Below are 17,345 nucleotides of genomic sequence, written 5' to 3'. Positions count from 1 at the left end.
GGATGAAAAACATGAAATTCTAGGTGTAAGGCTCATCTTTTAAGATAATAGGCAACTTGATGTCTTTGGAGTGTACAGACCGAGAAAGAGTAGCGCTGATGCTGATTTAGAATTATTTGATAAGATAATCAGCTACGTTGGAAACGATATGGAAAGGAATGTGATAGTAGCAGGTGATCTCAACTTACCAAATGTCAATTGGGAAGGTAATGCGAATGACAGGAAACATGAACAACAAATGGCAAATAAGTTAATAAGGGATGGGCAGCTGATTCAGAAAGTGATGGAACAAACTAGAGGGAAGAATATTTTGGATGTGGTGCTGGAAAAACCAGATGAACTCTATAGACAAACCAAAGTAATAGATAGTAGTAGTGATCACGAAGCTGTTTTTGTCGTAGTTAAAAATGAATGTGAAAGAAAGGAAGGTATTAAAATTAGGACTTTTTTTTTTTTTTTGCTATTTGCTTTACGTTGCACCGACACAGATATGTCTTATGGCGACGATGGGATAGGAAAGGCCTAGGAAGTGGAAGGAAGCGGCCGTGGCCTTAATCAAGGTACAGCCCCGGCATTTGTCTTTGTGAAAATGGGAAACCACGGAAAACCATCTTCAGGGCTGCCAACAGTGGGGCTCGAACCCACTATCTCCTGATTACTGGATACTGACCGCACTTAAACGACTGCAGCTATCGAGCTCGGCATTAGGACTATTAGCCAGTACCATATGGCTGATAAAACAGGCATGAGAGAGTTTTTAAAATGTAACTATGATCGGTGGAAAACAGTAAATAAAAATGTAAACAGACTCTGGGATAGAATTAAAGCAATTCTTGAGAAATGTGAAAATAGGTTTGTACCTTTAAAGGTGGTAAGGAATGGTAAAGATCCACTATATTATAACAGAGAAGTAAAGAGACTAAGGAGGAGATGCAGGTTGGAAAGAAATAGAGTTAGAAATGGCTATGGAAGTAAGGAGAAATTGAAGGAACTTACCAGGAAATTGAATCTAGAAAAGAAGTCAGCTAAGGATAATATGATGGCAAGCATAATTGGGGGTAATACAAATTTTAGTAAAAAATGGAAGGGTATGTATAGGTACTTTAAGGCAGAAACAGGTTCCAAGAAGGACATTCCAGGAATCATTAATGAACAAGGGGAGTGTGTATGCGAGGTTCTTCAAAAGGCAGAAATATTCAGTCAGCAGTATGTAAAGATTGTTGGTTACAAGGATAATGTCCAGATAAGGGAGGCGAGTAATACTAGAGAAGTATTAAAATTTACCTATGATAACAGTGACATTTACAGTAAGATACAAAAGTTGAAGACTACAAAAGCAGCTGGAACTGATAGGATTTCTGGGGATATACTAAAGGCAATGGGTTGGGATATAGTACAATATCTGAAATACTTATTTGATTATTGTTTGGTTGAAGGAGCTAAACCAAATAAATGGAGAGTTACTATAGCAGCCCCTGTGTATAAATGAAAGGGTGATAGACATAAAGCTGAAAATTCCAGGCCAGTCAGTTTGACATGCTTTGGGAAAGCATTCTTTCCGATTATATTAGACATGTTCGGGAAATTAATAACTGGTTTGATAGAAGGCAGTTTGGGTTTAGGAGAGGTTATTCCACTGAAGCTCAGCTTGTAGGATTCCAGCAAGATATAGCAGATATCCTGGATTCAGGAGGTCAAATGGACTGTACTGCGATTGACCTATCTAAGGCATTTGATAGGGTAGATCATGGGAGACTACTGGCAAAAATGAGTGCTATTGGACTAGATAAAAGAGTGACTGATTGGTGGCTACATATCTAGAAAATAGAACTCAAAGAATTAGAGTAGGCGAAGCTTTATCTGACCCTGTAATACTTAAGAGGGGAATTCCCCAAGGCAGTATTATTGGACCTTTATGCTTTCTTATATATATTAATGATATGTGTAAAGAAGTGGAATCAGAGATAAGGCTGTTTGCAGATGATGTTCTTCTGTATAGAGTAATAAATAAGTTACAAGATTGTGAGCAACTGCAAAATGACCTCGATAATGTTGTGAGATGGACAGTAGGCAATGGTATCAAGATAAACGGGGTTAAAAGTCAGGTTGTGATTATTATTATTTTTTTTTTGCACTGACACAGATAGGTCTTATGGCGACGATGATAGAGGAAAGGTCTAGGAATTGGAAGGAAGCGGTGCTGGCCTTAATTAAGGTACAGCCCCGGCATTTGCCTGGTGTGAAAATGGGAAACCACAGGAAACCATCTTCAGGGCTGCCGATAGTGGGGCTTGAACCCACTATCTCCCGATTACTGGATACTGGCTGCACGTAAGCGACTGCAGCTATCGAGCTCGGTGGTTGTGTGTTTCACAAATAGGAAAAGCCCTCTCAGTTTTAATTGCTGGGTTGTTGGGGTGAAAGTTCCTTTTGGGAATCATTGTAATTACCTAGGTGTTAATATAAGAAAAGTTCTTCATTGGAGTAATCACATAAATATGATTATTAATAAAGGGTACAGATCTCTTCACATGGTTATGAGGGTATTTAGGGGTTGTAGTAAGGATGTAAAGCAGAGGGCATATAAGTCTCTGGTAAGACCCCAACTAGAGTATTGTTCCAGTGTACGGGACCCTCACCAGGATAACCTGATTCAAGAACTGGAAAAAATCCAAAGAATAGTAGTTCGATTTTTTCTGGGTGATTTCCGACAAGAGAGTAGCGTTACAAAAATGTTGCATAGTTTGGGCTGGGAAGACTTGGGAGAAAGGAGACGAGCTGCTTGATTAAGTGGTATGTTCTGAGCTGTCAGCAGAGAGGTGGCGTGGGAGGACATCAGTAGACAAATAAGTTTGAGTGGTGTCTTTAAAAGTAGGAAAGATCACAATATGAAGATAAAGTTGGAATTCAAGAGGACAAATTGGGGCAGATATTTGTTTATAGGAAGGGGAGTTAGGGATTGGAATAACTTACCAAGAGAGATGTTCAATAAATTTCCAATATCTTTGCTATCATTTAAGAAAAGACTAGGAAGACAACAGATACGGAACCTGCCACCTGGGCGACTGCCCTAAATGCAGATCAGTAGTGATCGATTGATTGATTGATTTGAATATCCCATCCTCATATCCTGTGGATTGAACACTGGATCAGCGTGCTACAGTGTCGATGAAACGCTGCAAGTGGACGAGTGTTGAAAAGCGATGAGAGATAACAAAATAAGACTGCCATGGTTGTGCGCGATCTCTGTACCACATACACAGTTGTGTGACCGTGTTGTGCACGTACTTAAACTGTAAATGTGCAGCCACTATAGTGAACTGTGCGGCTTATCGTGAACTCCTCTAGGACTCGAGTGACCATTTAAGAGTGTGCAGAGTGTAGTTGTTTGGATTATAAGTGTCCATGTGAATTAGTGTGACAGAACAATGAGAAGTGAGAGAATGTGCTAACTAATGTAACTGAATTATTTATTTCAGAAACCCACTAGGGGCACTTTTTAAATTTTTCGGTAAACCAAGAAAACCTTTATATCTTTTTCTATGAATGCCAATTATTGCCTAAACAAAATTCACATTAATACAGTACTTTATACATTTTACATACTGTATTAAATCTTGTATCGATTTCATCATCATCTATTGAACTAGCAGGCATATAGACCTGCACTATTGTGGTGGCCATTTGCTTGGTGTCTATCTTGACCACAATAATCCTTTCACTATGCTGATCATAGTAGCTTACCTGCTGCCCTATTTTCTTTTTCATTATTAAATCAACCCTGTATTTCCCCTGTTTGATTTTGTGTTGATAATTCTGTAGCCACCTGACCAGAAATCCTGCTCTTCCTGCCAACGTATTTCACTTATGCCAACTACATCTAACTTTAATCTCTCCATCTCCCTCCTCAGATTCTGTAACCTACCGCAGCGATTCAAACTTCTAACAATCCACACTCCGACTTGCAGAATGTCAGTATCCATCTTCCTGATGATTGCCCCCTCTCGGGTAGTCCCCACCCGGAGATTTGAATGGGGGAATATTTTACCTCCAGAATATTTTATCCAAGAGGAAGCTATCATCAGTACATCAGTACATCATTCATACAGGGAGAGCTGCACGTCCTCTGGAATTAGTTATGGTTGCAGTTTCCCGTTGCTTTCAGCCGTCTAGCAGTATCAAGACAGCTAAGCCATGTTAAGTACTATTACAAGACCATATCATTCAATCATCTAGACTGCCACCCTTGCAACTTCCGAAAGGCCGCTACCCCCCTTTCAATAAACCATTCGTTAGTCTGGTCTCTCGACAGATACCCATCCGATATGGATGCCCCTACGGCTTGGCTAACTGCTTCACTGGGACACGTAAGCCTCCCTACCACGGCAAGGTCACATGGTTCACACGGGAGGTTCTGCTTTTTATGAACATGAATGTACAATTACCAAATCGTCATCATCTTTCTGACAATTCCTACTAATGAACTTGATATTGGTAATGCATTTCAAACTTACTTCTAATTGCTTTCCAAACTTTTCAGTTTTCACAAACTTCACCTTTAAATTCATCAACAATCCATTCATGTATCTGGCCACTTTGTGTATGGAAGGAGAATCTACTTGCAATATGATGATGTACTTCGTGAAAGCAAGGAGTGTGTTGTTCTGAAGTAAGAAGTATAGTTTATTGGCATCATGTTTCATTGCTGCTTTCACTGCAAGAAATTTGCTATTGCTGATTTCTTCTGACTTGACTTTTTCACCAACATGGAAAACAATTTCAAAAGCTCCCACTCTTCTAATACAGTGTTTAATGAATCAGTGGGAGATAACCATCTTGTGCTGACGTTTCAAGATTTTGTGGCTTTTGAACTCAGTTCCGCTCATTTCCTGATACATCCTCAATTGTTTTTTTCTCTTGGAGCTTCTTTTAAGAAAGAAATATATGTCTATTAACAATGTCTGCACATTTGCACTTGCTTCCAATGTTTTAGTAGCCTTCTGGGTAGCTAAGTGACATAGGTGACAGATACAGCCTCGTATAACCACTGAAGGATTCTGCTGTTTCAAAAATGCTGACCTTAAATTTACCTACCAATGTATTTGCATTGTCACAACCAAATGATAGACAGTTTTCCCAATTCAGCATATTGATCTTAACCCAATGAACTGCAATTTTTCTTGAAAATAAATATAAATTTATTGCAATTTAATCTAGCCTAAAAGAGAACACCCTTGCTACATCAAGTTAACACACTGAAACACAGTTCACATTTTAACAATAGTTCAACGCAATGTGGTAGATCTTAAAACACTTGTCGACATGCAGTGCCACCTTATACTTATCACATTCATAACAGGATTCACCCCTGTGCCTTCCCTTGGGAATTTTTCCTCTGCAGTCATAGCAGACCTTGCACCTTCTGGATGGAGATGCCTTGCTTCCTGTTGCTGTTATTTTGACAGAGAAATTACTGCAATGTTTTGCTTGTAACCTCACTGGTGTACTTCCTGCACCGGGCCGGCCTCTGGTTGGATAATCAGACAGAACAATACCACTGGGCGAGTTGGCCGTGCGCGTAGAGGTGCGCGGCTGTGAGCTTGCATCCGGGAGATAGTAGGTTCGAATCCCACTATCGGCAGCCCTGAAGATGGTTTTCAGTGGTTTCCCATTTTTACACCAGGCAAATGCTGGGGCTGTACCTTAATTAAGGCCACAGCCGCTTCCTTCCAACTCCTAGGCCTTTCCTATCCCATCGTCGCCATAAGCCCTACCTGTGTCGGTGCGACGTAAAAGCCCCTAGCAAAAAAAAAAGAACAATACCCTCCAAAAATTGCCCCGCAACATCAACCCTGAAACTGGATTCAGGATTCAGCATGTGATGAATGACGCTAGCATTTTGCATTGCTACGTCGAGTACACAGAAGTATAATTTCTTATACCCTTTGGCATTTCGTCTCATGAGGGGGTATGATGCAATGCGATGGTCATGTGAATCAGCACCACCCATTCCAGAAATGTAGTCCACAACCATGTTTGGTTTCAGAACAATTTACCCCTTTTGTTCCTAGTTTCCACAAAATCTGATCTTTGATGCACTGTTGATGGAAGATGTACGTTCTTTTTATCCACCCATTTTGTGGCAAGGATCCCATTTGCTGAGGCAAAAGTCAGTTCTCCTTTCTTGAGGTTTGTTGCTGCAAAATGGGGTTGCATGAATTTCCGGTTCGGACATAACAGTTCCAATGGCATTGGTATTTTTCATTATCAGGTCCCTGAAAAGAGTAGGTGAACTATACCAATTGTCCATTTAAATAGTCCTGCATGATCCTAGCAATTCGTCACACAACTCAAGAACAATTGCCTCACTACATAGTAGTCTTCTGGCATCACCTGTCCCATCTACACACTGAGGTTCTTTACCAACATATATACGAAACTTCCAGCAATAGCTAGTGCCAGAGCAGCAGACTATAGAATTTTATACCAAAACGTGCTCTTTTTGAAGGGTTGAATTGAACGAATGCCAAACGCCCCCTGAACTTTATCAGACTTTCATCAATACTTATTCTTTTTCCAGGCACGTACACCTTCTGAAATTTGTCCAACAGTAGCTGTAAAACAGGTCTAACTTTCCGGAGCTTATCACACTGGGTTTCTGGAGAATCTGGGGCAAAATGCAAATATCTAGATATGATACTGAAACGTCTATGAAACATGGTTTCTGAAAATATTGGAGTTTCGCTAACCCTTCTCTTAGTCCAGTATTCTTGAACTGAAGACTTTTTAGTCTGAGACATCAACATACATAACGCAAAATGAGCCTTCAGTTCATCCTTTGTCACAGGAAACCAGTTCTCATCATCATAAGTTTTCTCTTTCGTAGGGTTACTTTCAATATCGCGAAGACATTTTGCCGCATTAGCATTAAGTTCATTCTTTACAAGTCGCCAGAATTCGTCAGTCAAAAACGAACCTAGCACTTCAGCCTTCCCTGGATTCTCGCCTAATCTTCTTGTTACCACAGAGTTCAGTTCTCCATCTATAATACACTACATATTATTTGTTTCATGTATTCATCCTGTCTCATTTCATCAACCCATTAACCCTCACATTGTTTTAACATCATTTTAATTTAATTTTATATTCAAATTAGTCTTTAAGAGGAACAACGTACCTGAAAATAATGTATTCAGAAACTTAGCGATTCACCTAAGCTTCGTAATCTATAATCTTCATTTCCGTATTGACGAACTACACAATTAGAAATAGGAAAGGATTTCCACCTATCAATACTTGTTTATTGCACTTATTATGCTACAGGACCAGTTTTGACCCTTTACATAATGTCATCCTCTGCTGAACCATGCATACATATCTATGTGATGAAGCTATGATTAAGATAGTATTGTCAAAGGAATGCCATACGATAATAAACATTAGGTCACATCCAAATGGGGCATGTCGTAACGTGAACTGGCATATATGTCACTATGTACAACAATGCATTGTATGTCTAAAATGTCTAAGGGTTGTGTGTGCTAATTTGAATATGTACTTACTGTTGTTGGTGTGGCTGAGATGTGTTTGATATGTGAGCTTGTTGTGTACTGCTTCATGTTCTTCTTGGGCTCATACTAGCTGCTGTGAGGAGAAGGGAAGGAGGGGTAGGGAGAGTTGCTGTTGTGGGGGTAGGGGTGGAGCTGGGTGTGTTGTTAGAGGTTTTCGTGTCGCGTTCTGTTTATCGATTATCTTAAGAGTTTTTTAGGGCGGGGATAACTGTATTGAAGACGATGTTAGTTTTTTTTCTGTGATTTCATTTATGTTGTAATTTGGATTGGTATACTGATCTAGAGTGATGTAAAATTCTTCTGTTATATTGAGCAGGGGGCCTTTGGGGTTTATGTTCAGGATTTGCATGTCGTTATCGATGTTTGTGAAACTGTGTTTATAGTCAGCGACATATTGTCCTATTGAGGAAAAATGATTGTGTTTTACCGCGTTTATGTGTTCATTATATCGGGTATAATGAATATATAATTCAAGAGGACAAACTGGGGCAAATATTCATTTATAGAAAGGGGAGTTAGGGATTGGAATAACTTACCAAGGGAGATGTTCAATAAATTTCCAATGTCATTGAAATCATATACGAAAAGGCAGAGATCGGGAATCTGCCACCTGGGCGACTGCCCTAAATGCAGATCAGTATCTATTGATTGATTGCATACTTTGTAGCAATTTCTGAGTTAGGAAATATGGTCTAGCATAGTCTGCTGTAGATAAGGGAAAGTTGTGTTCAACCAAAAAACATGTAAAATAGCATTCAGCATATATATCATCATGCCTTTGCTGGTAGGACCTAGTGTTTACAGTGCACTATGCCTTCTGGTATGGGCTAGAGCAATTTTGTTACTTTCATAGATCTGTCTCTGTCTTATCCTTGGCTTTGACAATATGAAGGTGACTGAGGTATGAGCGATGCTAGTAATGCCATTCCCTGTGCAGCGAGTCCCTGTTATGAATGGTGTGAACATGTTGTTCATACGGTCGGTTGGGGCATGCATTTCAGTGGGCTTGGCAGACTGATATGTAATAGCAAATTCTGGCTCGGTGAGGAAAGCAACGGGAAACAACAACACTCCTCATTTCCCCAGTATGCCTCTTCAGTGATGCCTAGGCCACCTTTGACAGCTGATGGCAGAGCTGATGAGGATCCCACAAGCGGCATCGCTGACGGACTGAACATACATACTGAAACAGGAACGCCCGTACTTCAGTTTTGCGGAGAGCATGGATAATGCCAAGGCGTGTACGGTTCATGCTTTAGAGAGTATGAGAAAAGGGTAGTGAAATGAGTTCATATTTAAAGTGGAACTTGCAGTTTATTAAAAAAAATGCATAGAAATTATATCACCTTTTACAGACGAATAGTTTGAATGTCCTTGAAGATGTGGAGAAGGCGTCGTCTCCCGTCGTCTGCGCCGGCGTCGTACCACGTTGTCGGTGCCGACCCACGGCCGTTGTCAGCCCTTGATGTTTAGGAGACTCGAACCTGGGGCGGTCGTCTGATGATAGTGCAGCGTAGAATAGTTGTTGAGTTTTGTATTCCACTAAGTCCCATGAAAGGAGCAGAGAAATGTAAAACTTTCGCACAGAATGTCAATGGAATCTGATACGACACTTCTCTACCGCACTGCACTGCAAATTAAGGTGAGACACTGTTTACTGGCCGAATAGGTTCCACTATAAATAGTGTTGGACGCACATTTGAGAAAAAAAAGAGCTGAATTCAAAGTCACAGTTCTGTGAGAATAATTAATATTGTTTGTGCAATAGTCACTATCGAACTTGAAGTGATAAGGAATGAAAATAATCTGGAACTTTCTGAGATACGATGGTTTACCACTTCACTCAATCTCAGTGCAAAAGAAAATAAATCAAGTCCTTTGGACACAGTCTCTGCACTGTTTGTAATGAGTACATGCAATGTCCTAGCACACACACTCATAGAAATAAATTAAAGTTTCTGCGAAGACAGAAGGAAACAGTTTATGACACAGTCTTGTGAAAGAGAACGAAGTTCTGTTATGACTCAGTCTTAACAAAAAACACGTAATTTCTCAGAGGTAAAATTTTCACTGAGGCACAATATTACATGCAAATTTAGACAGTCTTGATGAGGGGAATTAACATAGTCCCTTGAAAAGAAATAAAGGTACCGTATTCCACAAATCAGCACTGTCCTTGAAAGGGAATATAGGCACAGTTTTATGGAAGTAAATGTTAGCACAGTTCTGTGAAATGGATTGGCACAGTCTTTTAAAAATGAAGGTCGGCACAGTTTTATGAAAAGAAAATGTCGACACTGTCTTTCTCACGGAGTGATTGACACAGTCTTTGAAAGAAAAGTAGGCACTGTCCTTTACGAAACAAAGTGACTCTGTCCATAAAAGAATTGTTCTTTCACTAGGGCACAATTTTTATGAAATAGCCTAACACAGTCTCTTGAAGAGAAAAACAACTAAAGCACAGTCTTTATGCCCTAAGTCCTTTAAGCACAGCTTCAGAATATCAAGCGATTACTGTACAGTCCCTTGAATTACACAATTCACAAAACAAAATGATGTTACTCAGTTCGAAAGAGCGATGTTATCCTTGAATAAGCTTTCGCTTACATGCAAAGTTAGAGTCCACAGAGAAGGCTTTCAACACCAGTGTTACGTACTTTCGAACCCCGGTCCTAAGCCGGACAGAGTAAAAAACCGTATCACATAGCGAGGCGACTGGTTCACGATGATGTACTCGCTCGCACACAAACTGACACATTCAGTGACACACTGACACACTCTAGGCTGGCGACCTCCTCTTATTGCCCAAGGTCGGACAGCGAGACTTAAAATGTGAGCATCTTAAAAAATTCATATCTTGGCCATTCTTCCGCTGATTTTAATGAAACTTTGGGTAGTAGCATTTGTTTCCAGGCCTACAAGGTGACATTCTCAAAATTACGATTCAACCTTCCGTTCGTAATGAAATGCCATGGAATCGAACAGAACTTTCGGTGTGACGTCACTTGGCCTTGGCTGGCACTCTGTAGCAGCGCTTGCTTGCATGCTGTCCCCCCACAATGCCTGCGCGTTCGGCACTTGTTTTGAATCCATACAGCCGGGTGTTAGCGAGTTCTCCTCAAGAAATACATGAACGCGAATGCTCGCAGGGCATTCCCGTTTCAACTCCCCCCTGCTCAGGAAAAAGGAAAATTGCTGGACGATTTTCTTTTTGTTCACGTCCTGGTAAAATATTTCTTGAGGTTGGCATAGTTGAAAATTCCCTCTATATTACCATCTGCGCTTCCTGCCGTTCAATGATGACCCGAGCTTCTTCCAAGTACTTCATGGGTATCCGATAAGGCCGTTTCTTATAAGGTGAAGTGTCAGCAACATCTAAGTGGTGCTCAAAACCCTTGATAACTCCAGATTTATCAGAAAATACATCTGAAAACTTCTTGAAAAGCTCTTGGATCACCTCTGCTACTTCATCATCATCATCATCATCATCATAATCTGGGCTTTCAGCTACACTGGCATAAATCGTGAAGTTGTAGTGGTCCTCGTTGAACTCATCATCGATGATGGATGCCATCTGGTCCTCTACGAGTCCCACTTCTTCGGGTCTCCCCTCTTCGTGGACGCTTTCTTCGACAGGCGGAGCCTCGCTCATCTTGCCTTCTACTATATCCACCGGGGTCTCAAATTCTGGATGCTTCACATCATTACAAGCAACCAACTGTAGCTCTACAGATTCGACATGGAAAAATTTAATCATGTTAGCAGGATAATCAATGATTCCCCCATGTTGAATGAGGAAGTCCGATCCAAGGATTAAATCAAATTTCATTTGAGTTAAAATCAAAAATAGATGTTGGAACTTAACAGCACCAATTTCTAACTCAAGAAACACCTGGAATTTGCATTTGATAGCCTTGTTGGGAACTATGCCTTTAACCTTAACTTGGGCAACAGGCAGGATGGAAATGTTGGTCGTCTCTTGCGCCACGTCTATCAATTTTTGCGAAATTAGTGAGGCTTGTGATCCTGAGTCCACTAAAGAATTGACAATCATATTGCCTAACTTAGTAATAATGATCAGTAAGCCACGCTGTATCTGAGGCCGTCGTGGTGTTGAATCCTCATACAGTAAATCCGCATCCTCTAAATACCAATGGTTGATGACTGTGCTACATATTACTTCTCCTTCCTCCGGGTTTTCAGGCAATCTCTTTATTGCTTCGTCAAAGATTATTTTTTGCACCCGTAGCTTCGGGATCCATTTCTGTTCTCTCATTTCTTCTCTGAACCTCTGCCTGGTATTCCAAAGAAGCTGCTCCAGGTAAGCCTTCTTCCCTGTTCTTATTCTTCACGTATTCTCTAGTCTCTCTCCAACGTTTCTCTAATTCTTCCCGCTGTGAGTTCCTATTGTCATTGGGTTGGTTAGCCGTCTGCCTCCGCGAAAGTCCAGGTTGAAACGTAGCCCTCCCTTCGTAGGGACAATTTCTATATCTTCTATACCGGGACGGAATGTCTCGACGAGTTTCTCTTTATTCTCGCGGTTCTGGATTTACTTGAACCGTAGCCATCCCTTCCGCGGAGTTAGCTGTAGTTTCTTTGGTTCTACCTGCTTTTGTCACGTTCTGAGTGTGCACAGTATCGAGTTACCTCAGGATGTCATCGAGCTGCTCTAAGTCCTGGAAGTTTGCCGCTACCAATATCTCCTGAACATTTGGAGGGAATTGCAGTGTTATGACCTGAATAAGTTCTTGCTCCGACAAAGGAGAGTCAAAAAACTGCATCTTTTTAAGCTGAGATATGAGATCATCTGAGTATCGTGACGAATTGACAGAAGTGTTATACTTTCTGGAGTATAATTGGAGTTTTATCAAGTGCTGAACCTCAGAACTCCAAAATCGTAAAGTAAGGCTTCCTTAAATTCTTGATAAGTGCTGATAATAAATTTGAAAGCAGTGTACCACATTAACGCCCTGCCTTCTAACAATCGAGATGCTATACGTAATCGGCGGTCCATCTTAATGTGATTTTCCTGAAAATACTCTTCGAGGTTAAGGAGAAACTCTTTAGCAGTATACTCCTCCTTCCCCGAAAATTTGGCTGGTTTTTCTTCAGTCATTTTAAAAGCTGTGGAAATATTCAAGGATTCTCCACTAGTATTGTGAAGGCTAGATGATGAAACATCCTGTTCAATTTGGGATACTTTGCTGTTGAGAACTTCCATACCTCCTTGGAGTTCGAGTTTTAGGGTTTTAATTTTCCCCTGTACGGAATTCTCAATTTCCTTTTTTAAGTCGGTCTTAACTTCTGCTGCATCACGACAGATACGAGTAATCTGCGTGTGAGCACTATCTAGTTGTGTCTTGACACGTTTATCGGCCTCCTCTTGCTCAGTTTTCAGCAGAGTAATTTCGTTTCCTAACTGGACAAAATTATTTTTAACAGATTCATGAAGTTTGTCTTGAATAGAAGCCATTTTGGTTTGCACAAGTGATAGTTGAGCATGGGACTCTTCAAATTCTCCCTTTAAGTTTTCTACTTCTTTAAGGACCTCCTGAGAAGAAGGGAGAGCATTTTTTAAGTCCTCCGCTACTTGTGATTTGATGTCTTGTTTAATGGTCTCTATGTCATGTGTTAATTTTTCATTTATTTCCGCAAACTTAGAATCCATTCTTTTGTTAGACTCTTTAAATCTTTTCTCAATTTCAGCACTTGCATTATTGAGCCTACATTCCAAATTATTATTTACTTCTGTAAACTTTTTATCAACACACTCGGTTAATTTTACAATGTTAGCCTCATTAGCCTCCCTAAGCTGAGTGATATTGCGATTAGTTACTTCATTAGCCTCCCTAAGCTGACCTATACTAGCATTAGTGGCCTCATTAGCTTCTCTAAGTTGAGTCATATTGGCACCTAAAGTATTATTAGTGGCATCAATACGAATTCCTAATGCAGCATTAGATTTTGCAATCTTACGCCCTAAATTAGTGTTACTTTCTGTGATCCTGTCATTTAGACTGACTTTTAAAGCCTCAATAGCAGCTAGTATATTCTCCATATTAATGTCGTATTGTCACAAAATGCAGAAAATACAATCATTCAATTTATACTAAAATCACCATTATTGTCCAATGGTAAAGTTCAATAGTTTACTAACACAAATATTAAACACTTATATGAGACTGTGCATAAATCAAATATGGTGCTTGAAATGTTTAAGCACAACGAGAAAAAAAAAATCATCACTTGCGCCATAAAAAGTAGTCAGAGTTCTGTGCCATGAGTTCAAGATTTTATCAAAGTCATTGAACTGAACTTGGTAAAATTTAAAGTATTCACTGAACCGAAGTTAAAGTTTAAAGTATTCACTTCTATTTGAACTTAAAAGTAAAGATATCACTCATTTCATTAAAGTTAATTATTGTCACTTTGTACTCTCTTTAATCGGGCCCCGACGTAATGGGTGCCACTTTACTATTCACTACTTTCTCTCTGAAACATGAACGCCCGTACTTCAGTTTTGCGGAGAGCATGCCGAGGCGTGTACGGTTCATGCTTTAGAGAGTACGAGAGAAGGGTAGTGAAATGAGTTCATGTTTAAAGTAGAACTTGCAGTTTAAAAAAAAACAATGCATAGAAATTATATCACCTTTTACAGACGAATAGTTTGAATGTCCTTGAAGATGTGGAGAAGGCGTCGTTTCCCGTCGTCGGCGTCGTCCCACGTCGTTGAAGTCGTCCCACGTTATCGGTGTCGACCCACGGCTGTTGTCAGCCCTTGATGTTGAAGGAGACTCGAACCTGGGGCAGTTGTCTGATGATAGTGCAGCATGGAATAGTTGTTGAGTTTTGTATTCCACTAAGTCCCATGAAAGGAGCAGAGAAATGTAAAACTATCGCACAGAATGTCAATGGAATCTGATACAACACTTCTCTACCACACTGCACTGCAAATTACGGCGAGACACTGTTTACTGGCCGAATAGGTTCCACTATAAATGGTGTTGGACACACATTTGAGAAAAAAAAGAGATGAATTCAAAGTCACAGTTCTGTGAGAATAATTAATATTGTTTGTGCAATAGTCACTATCGAACTTGAAGTGATAAGGAATGAAAATAATCTGGAACTTTCTGAGATACGATGGTTTACCACTTCATTCAATCTCAGTGCAAAAGAAAATAAATTAAGTCCTTCGGACACAGTCTCTGCACTGTTTGTAATGAGTACATGCAATGTCCTAGCACACACACTCATAGAAATAAATTAAAGTTTCTGCGAAGACAGAAGGAAACAGTTTATGACACAGTCTTGTGAAAGAGAACGAAGTTCTGTTATGACTCAGTCTTAACAAAAAACACGTAATTTCTCAGAGGTAAAATTTTCACTGAGGCACAATATTACACGCAAATTTAGACAGTCTTGATGAGGGGAATTAACATAGTCCCTTGAAAAGAAATAAAGGTACTGTATTCCACGAATCAGCACTGTCCTTGAAAGGGAATATAGGCACAGTTTTATGGAAGTAAATGTTAGCACAGTTCTGTGAAATGGATTGACACAGTCTTTTAAAAATGAAGGTTGGCATAGTTTTATAAACAGAAAATGTCGACACTGTCTTTCTCACGGAGTGATTGACACAGTCTTTGAAAGAAAAGTAGGCACTGTCCTTTACGAAACAAAGTGACTCTGTCCATAAAAGAATTGTTCTTTCACTAGGGCACAATTTTTACGAAATAGCCTAACACAGTCTCTTGAAGAGGAAACAACTAAAGCACAGTCTTTATGCCGTAAGTCCTTTAAGCACAGCTTCAGAATATCAAGTGATTACTGTACAGTCCCTTGAATTACACAATTCACAAAACAAAATGATGTTACTCGGCTCGACAGAGCGATGTTATCCTTGAATAAGCTCACACACACACACACACACACACACACACACACACACACACTGACACATTCAGTGACACACTGACACACTCTAGGCTGGCAACCTCCTTTTATTGCCCAAGGTCGGACGGCGAGACTGAAAATGTGAGCATCTTAAAAAATTCATATCTCGGCAATCCTTCCGCTGATTTTAATGAAATTTTGGCTAGTAACATTTGTTTCCAGGCCTACAAGGTGACATTCTCGAAATTACAATTCAACCTTCCATTCGTGATGAAATGCCATAGAATCGAACAGAACTTTCGGTGTGACGTCACTTGGCCTTGGCTGGCACTCTGTAGCAGTGCTTGCTTGCATGTTGTCCCCCACAATGCCTACGCGCTCGATGCTTGTTTTGAATCCATACAGCCGGGTGTTAGCGAGTTCTCCTCAAGAAATACATGAACGCAAATGCTCGCAGGGCATTCCCGTTTCAATACATACATGTATATCATCATTACTGTCACTTTTTGTAGTAAAAAAAAAAATGAGAGGATCTTGCATCATTCTCTGATGTGCCTGCACTCTTCATTATTGCTCCATCTAATAATGGAGGCAATGGTATGTTGATAAACGGGGTTAAAATTCAGGTTATGAGTTTCACAAATAGGAAAAGTCCTCTCAGCTTTAATTACTGTGTTGATGGGGTGAAAGTTCCTTTTGGGGATCATTGTAAATATCTAGGTGTTAATATAAGGAAAGATCTTCATTGGGGTAATCACATAAATGGGATTGTAAATAAAAGGTACAGATCTCTGCACATGGTTATGAGGATGTTTAGGGGTTGTAGTAGGGATGTAAAGGAGAGGACATAAAAGTCTCTGGTAAGACCCCAACTAGAGTATGGTTCCAGTGTACGGGACCCTCACCAAGATTACCGGATTTAAGAACTGAAAAAAATCCAAAGAAAAGCAGCGAGATTTGTTCTGGGTGATTTCCGACAAAACAGTAGTGTTACAAAAAAGTTGCAAAGTTTGGGCTGGGAAGAATTGAGAGAAAGAAGACGAGCTGTTCGACTAAGTGGTATGTCAATAATTGAAATTAATAGGGGTTCTCCTATTCAATACAAAGACATTTATTAATGTGAATTAATCACATGTCGTTCACATCAGGTACTAGTTTCGGCACTAAACTTGTGCCATCATCAACCAATGAGTCAAATCAGGCAAACACAATACAACTTTAAAACACACTGTAACACCTGCATAGATGAATATTAAATAAAATATGGTACATGATGATATTGCACTTCAGTATAAAATCCTTTTAAAATGACGATGACTCCATTGTCGTATACACATGATGGTGTGCCCAGCTTGTATACATCTTTATTCTTTGATCTTGTTGAAATTACGCTGCAGAGTTTCATGTCATGTGAAATTAACAGTTTGTTTTATCTGTGGTTTGGTTCCAAAAAATAAACGTGCATGTGATTAACTTTCTCGTCATTTCTAGACATTTCTTTTTAGTTTTTCCTTCCAATCTTTTGCCTAATTTGGCTTTTAATTTCTTTTTCAGGTTCCAAAACCCCATATTGAAGTGAGAATTAATTCTTTGGGTCTAACCAAGTTCATCACACGTTTATTTTTCGAAACAACCACAGATCAAACAAAGTGTTAATTTCACATGCATTAAACTCTGCAGCGTAATTTCAACAAGATCAAAGAACTAAAGATATATACAAGCTGTACACACCACCATATGTATACAATGTGTCTTTTTGATGATAATAATAAATAAAATCATGAATAAAAATATATGAATAAAATTACTCAAAAACTTAATAAAATTAATAAGCATAATTAACCGAAATGTCCGTAGTATGGGCGCCAGAGTTCACCA

General features: G+C 39.7%; 1 protein-coding gene across 2 annotated transcripts in view; it reads right to left on the bottom strand.

Annotated features, from left to right (window-relative positions):
• Nucleotides 1-17,345, bottom strand: part of PTPMT1 (protein tyrosine phosphatase, mitochondrial 1) — a 187,957-nt gene that overhangs the window by 38,805 nt on the left and 131,807 nt on the right. The window contains exon 4 of one of the 2 annotated variants that reach the window (XM_068226475.1): nucleotides 8,663-8,754. The exons of the other annotated variant lie outside the window; for it this stretch is intronic. Coding sequence (XP_068082576.1) covers nucleotides 8,677-8,754 — 78 coding nt within the window. The 3' untranslated portion in view covers nucleotides 8,663-8,676. Of the gene's footprint in view, nucleotides 1-8,662; nucleotides 8,755-17,345 lie in introns of those variants that run through there. 2 annotated transcript variants of the gene reach the window in all.

This window comes from Anabrus simplex, chromosome 2, assembly GCF_040414725.1.
Source record: "Anabrus simplex isolate iqAnaSimp1 chromosome 2, ASM4041472v1, whole genome shotgun sequence".
Taxonomy (NCBI): domain Eukaryota; kingdom Metazoa; phylum Arthropoda; class Insecta; order Orthoptera; family Tettigoniidae; genus Anabrus; species Anabrus simplex.
Note: the sequence above shows the minus strand (reverse complement) of the source record. Positions and strands in the feature narration are given on the sequence as shown.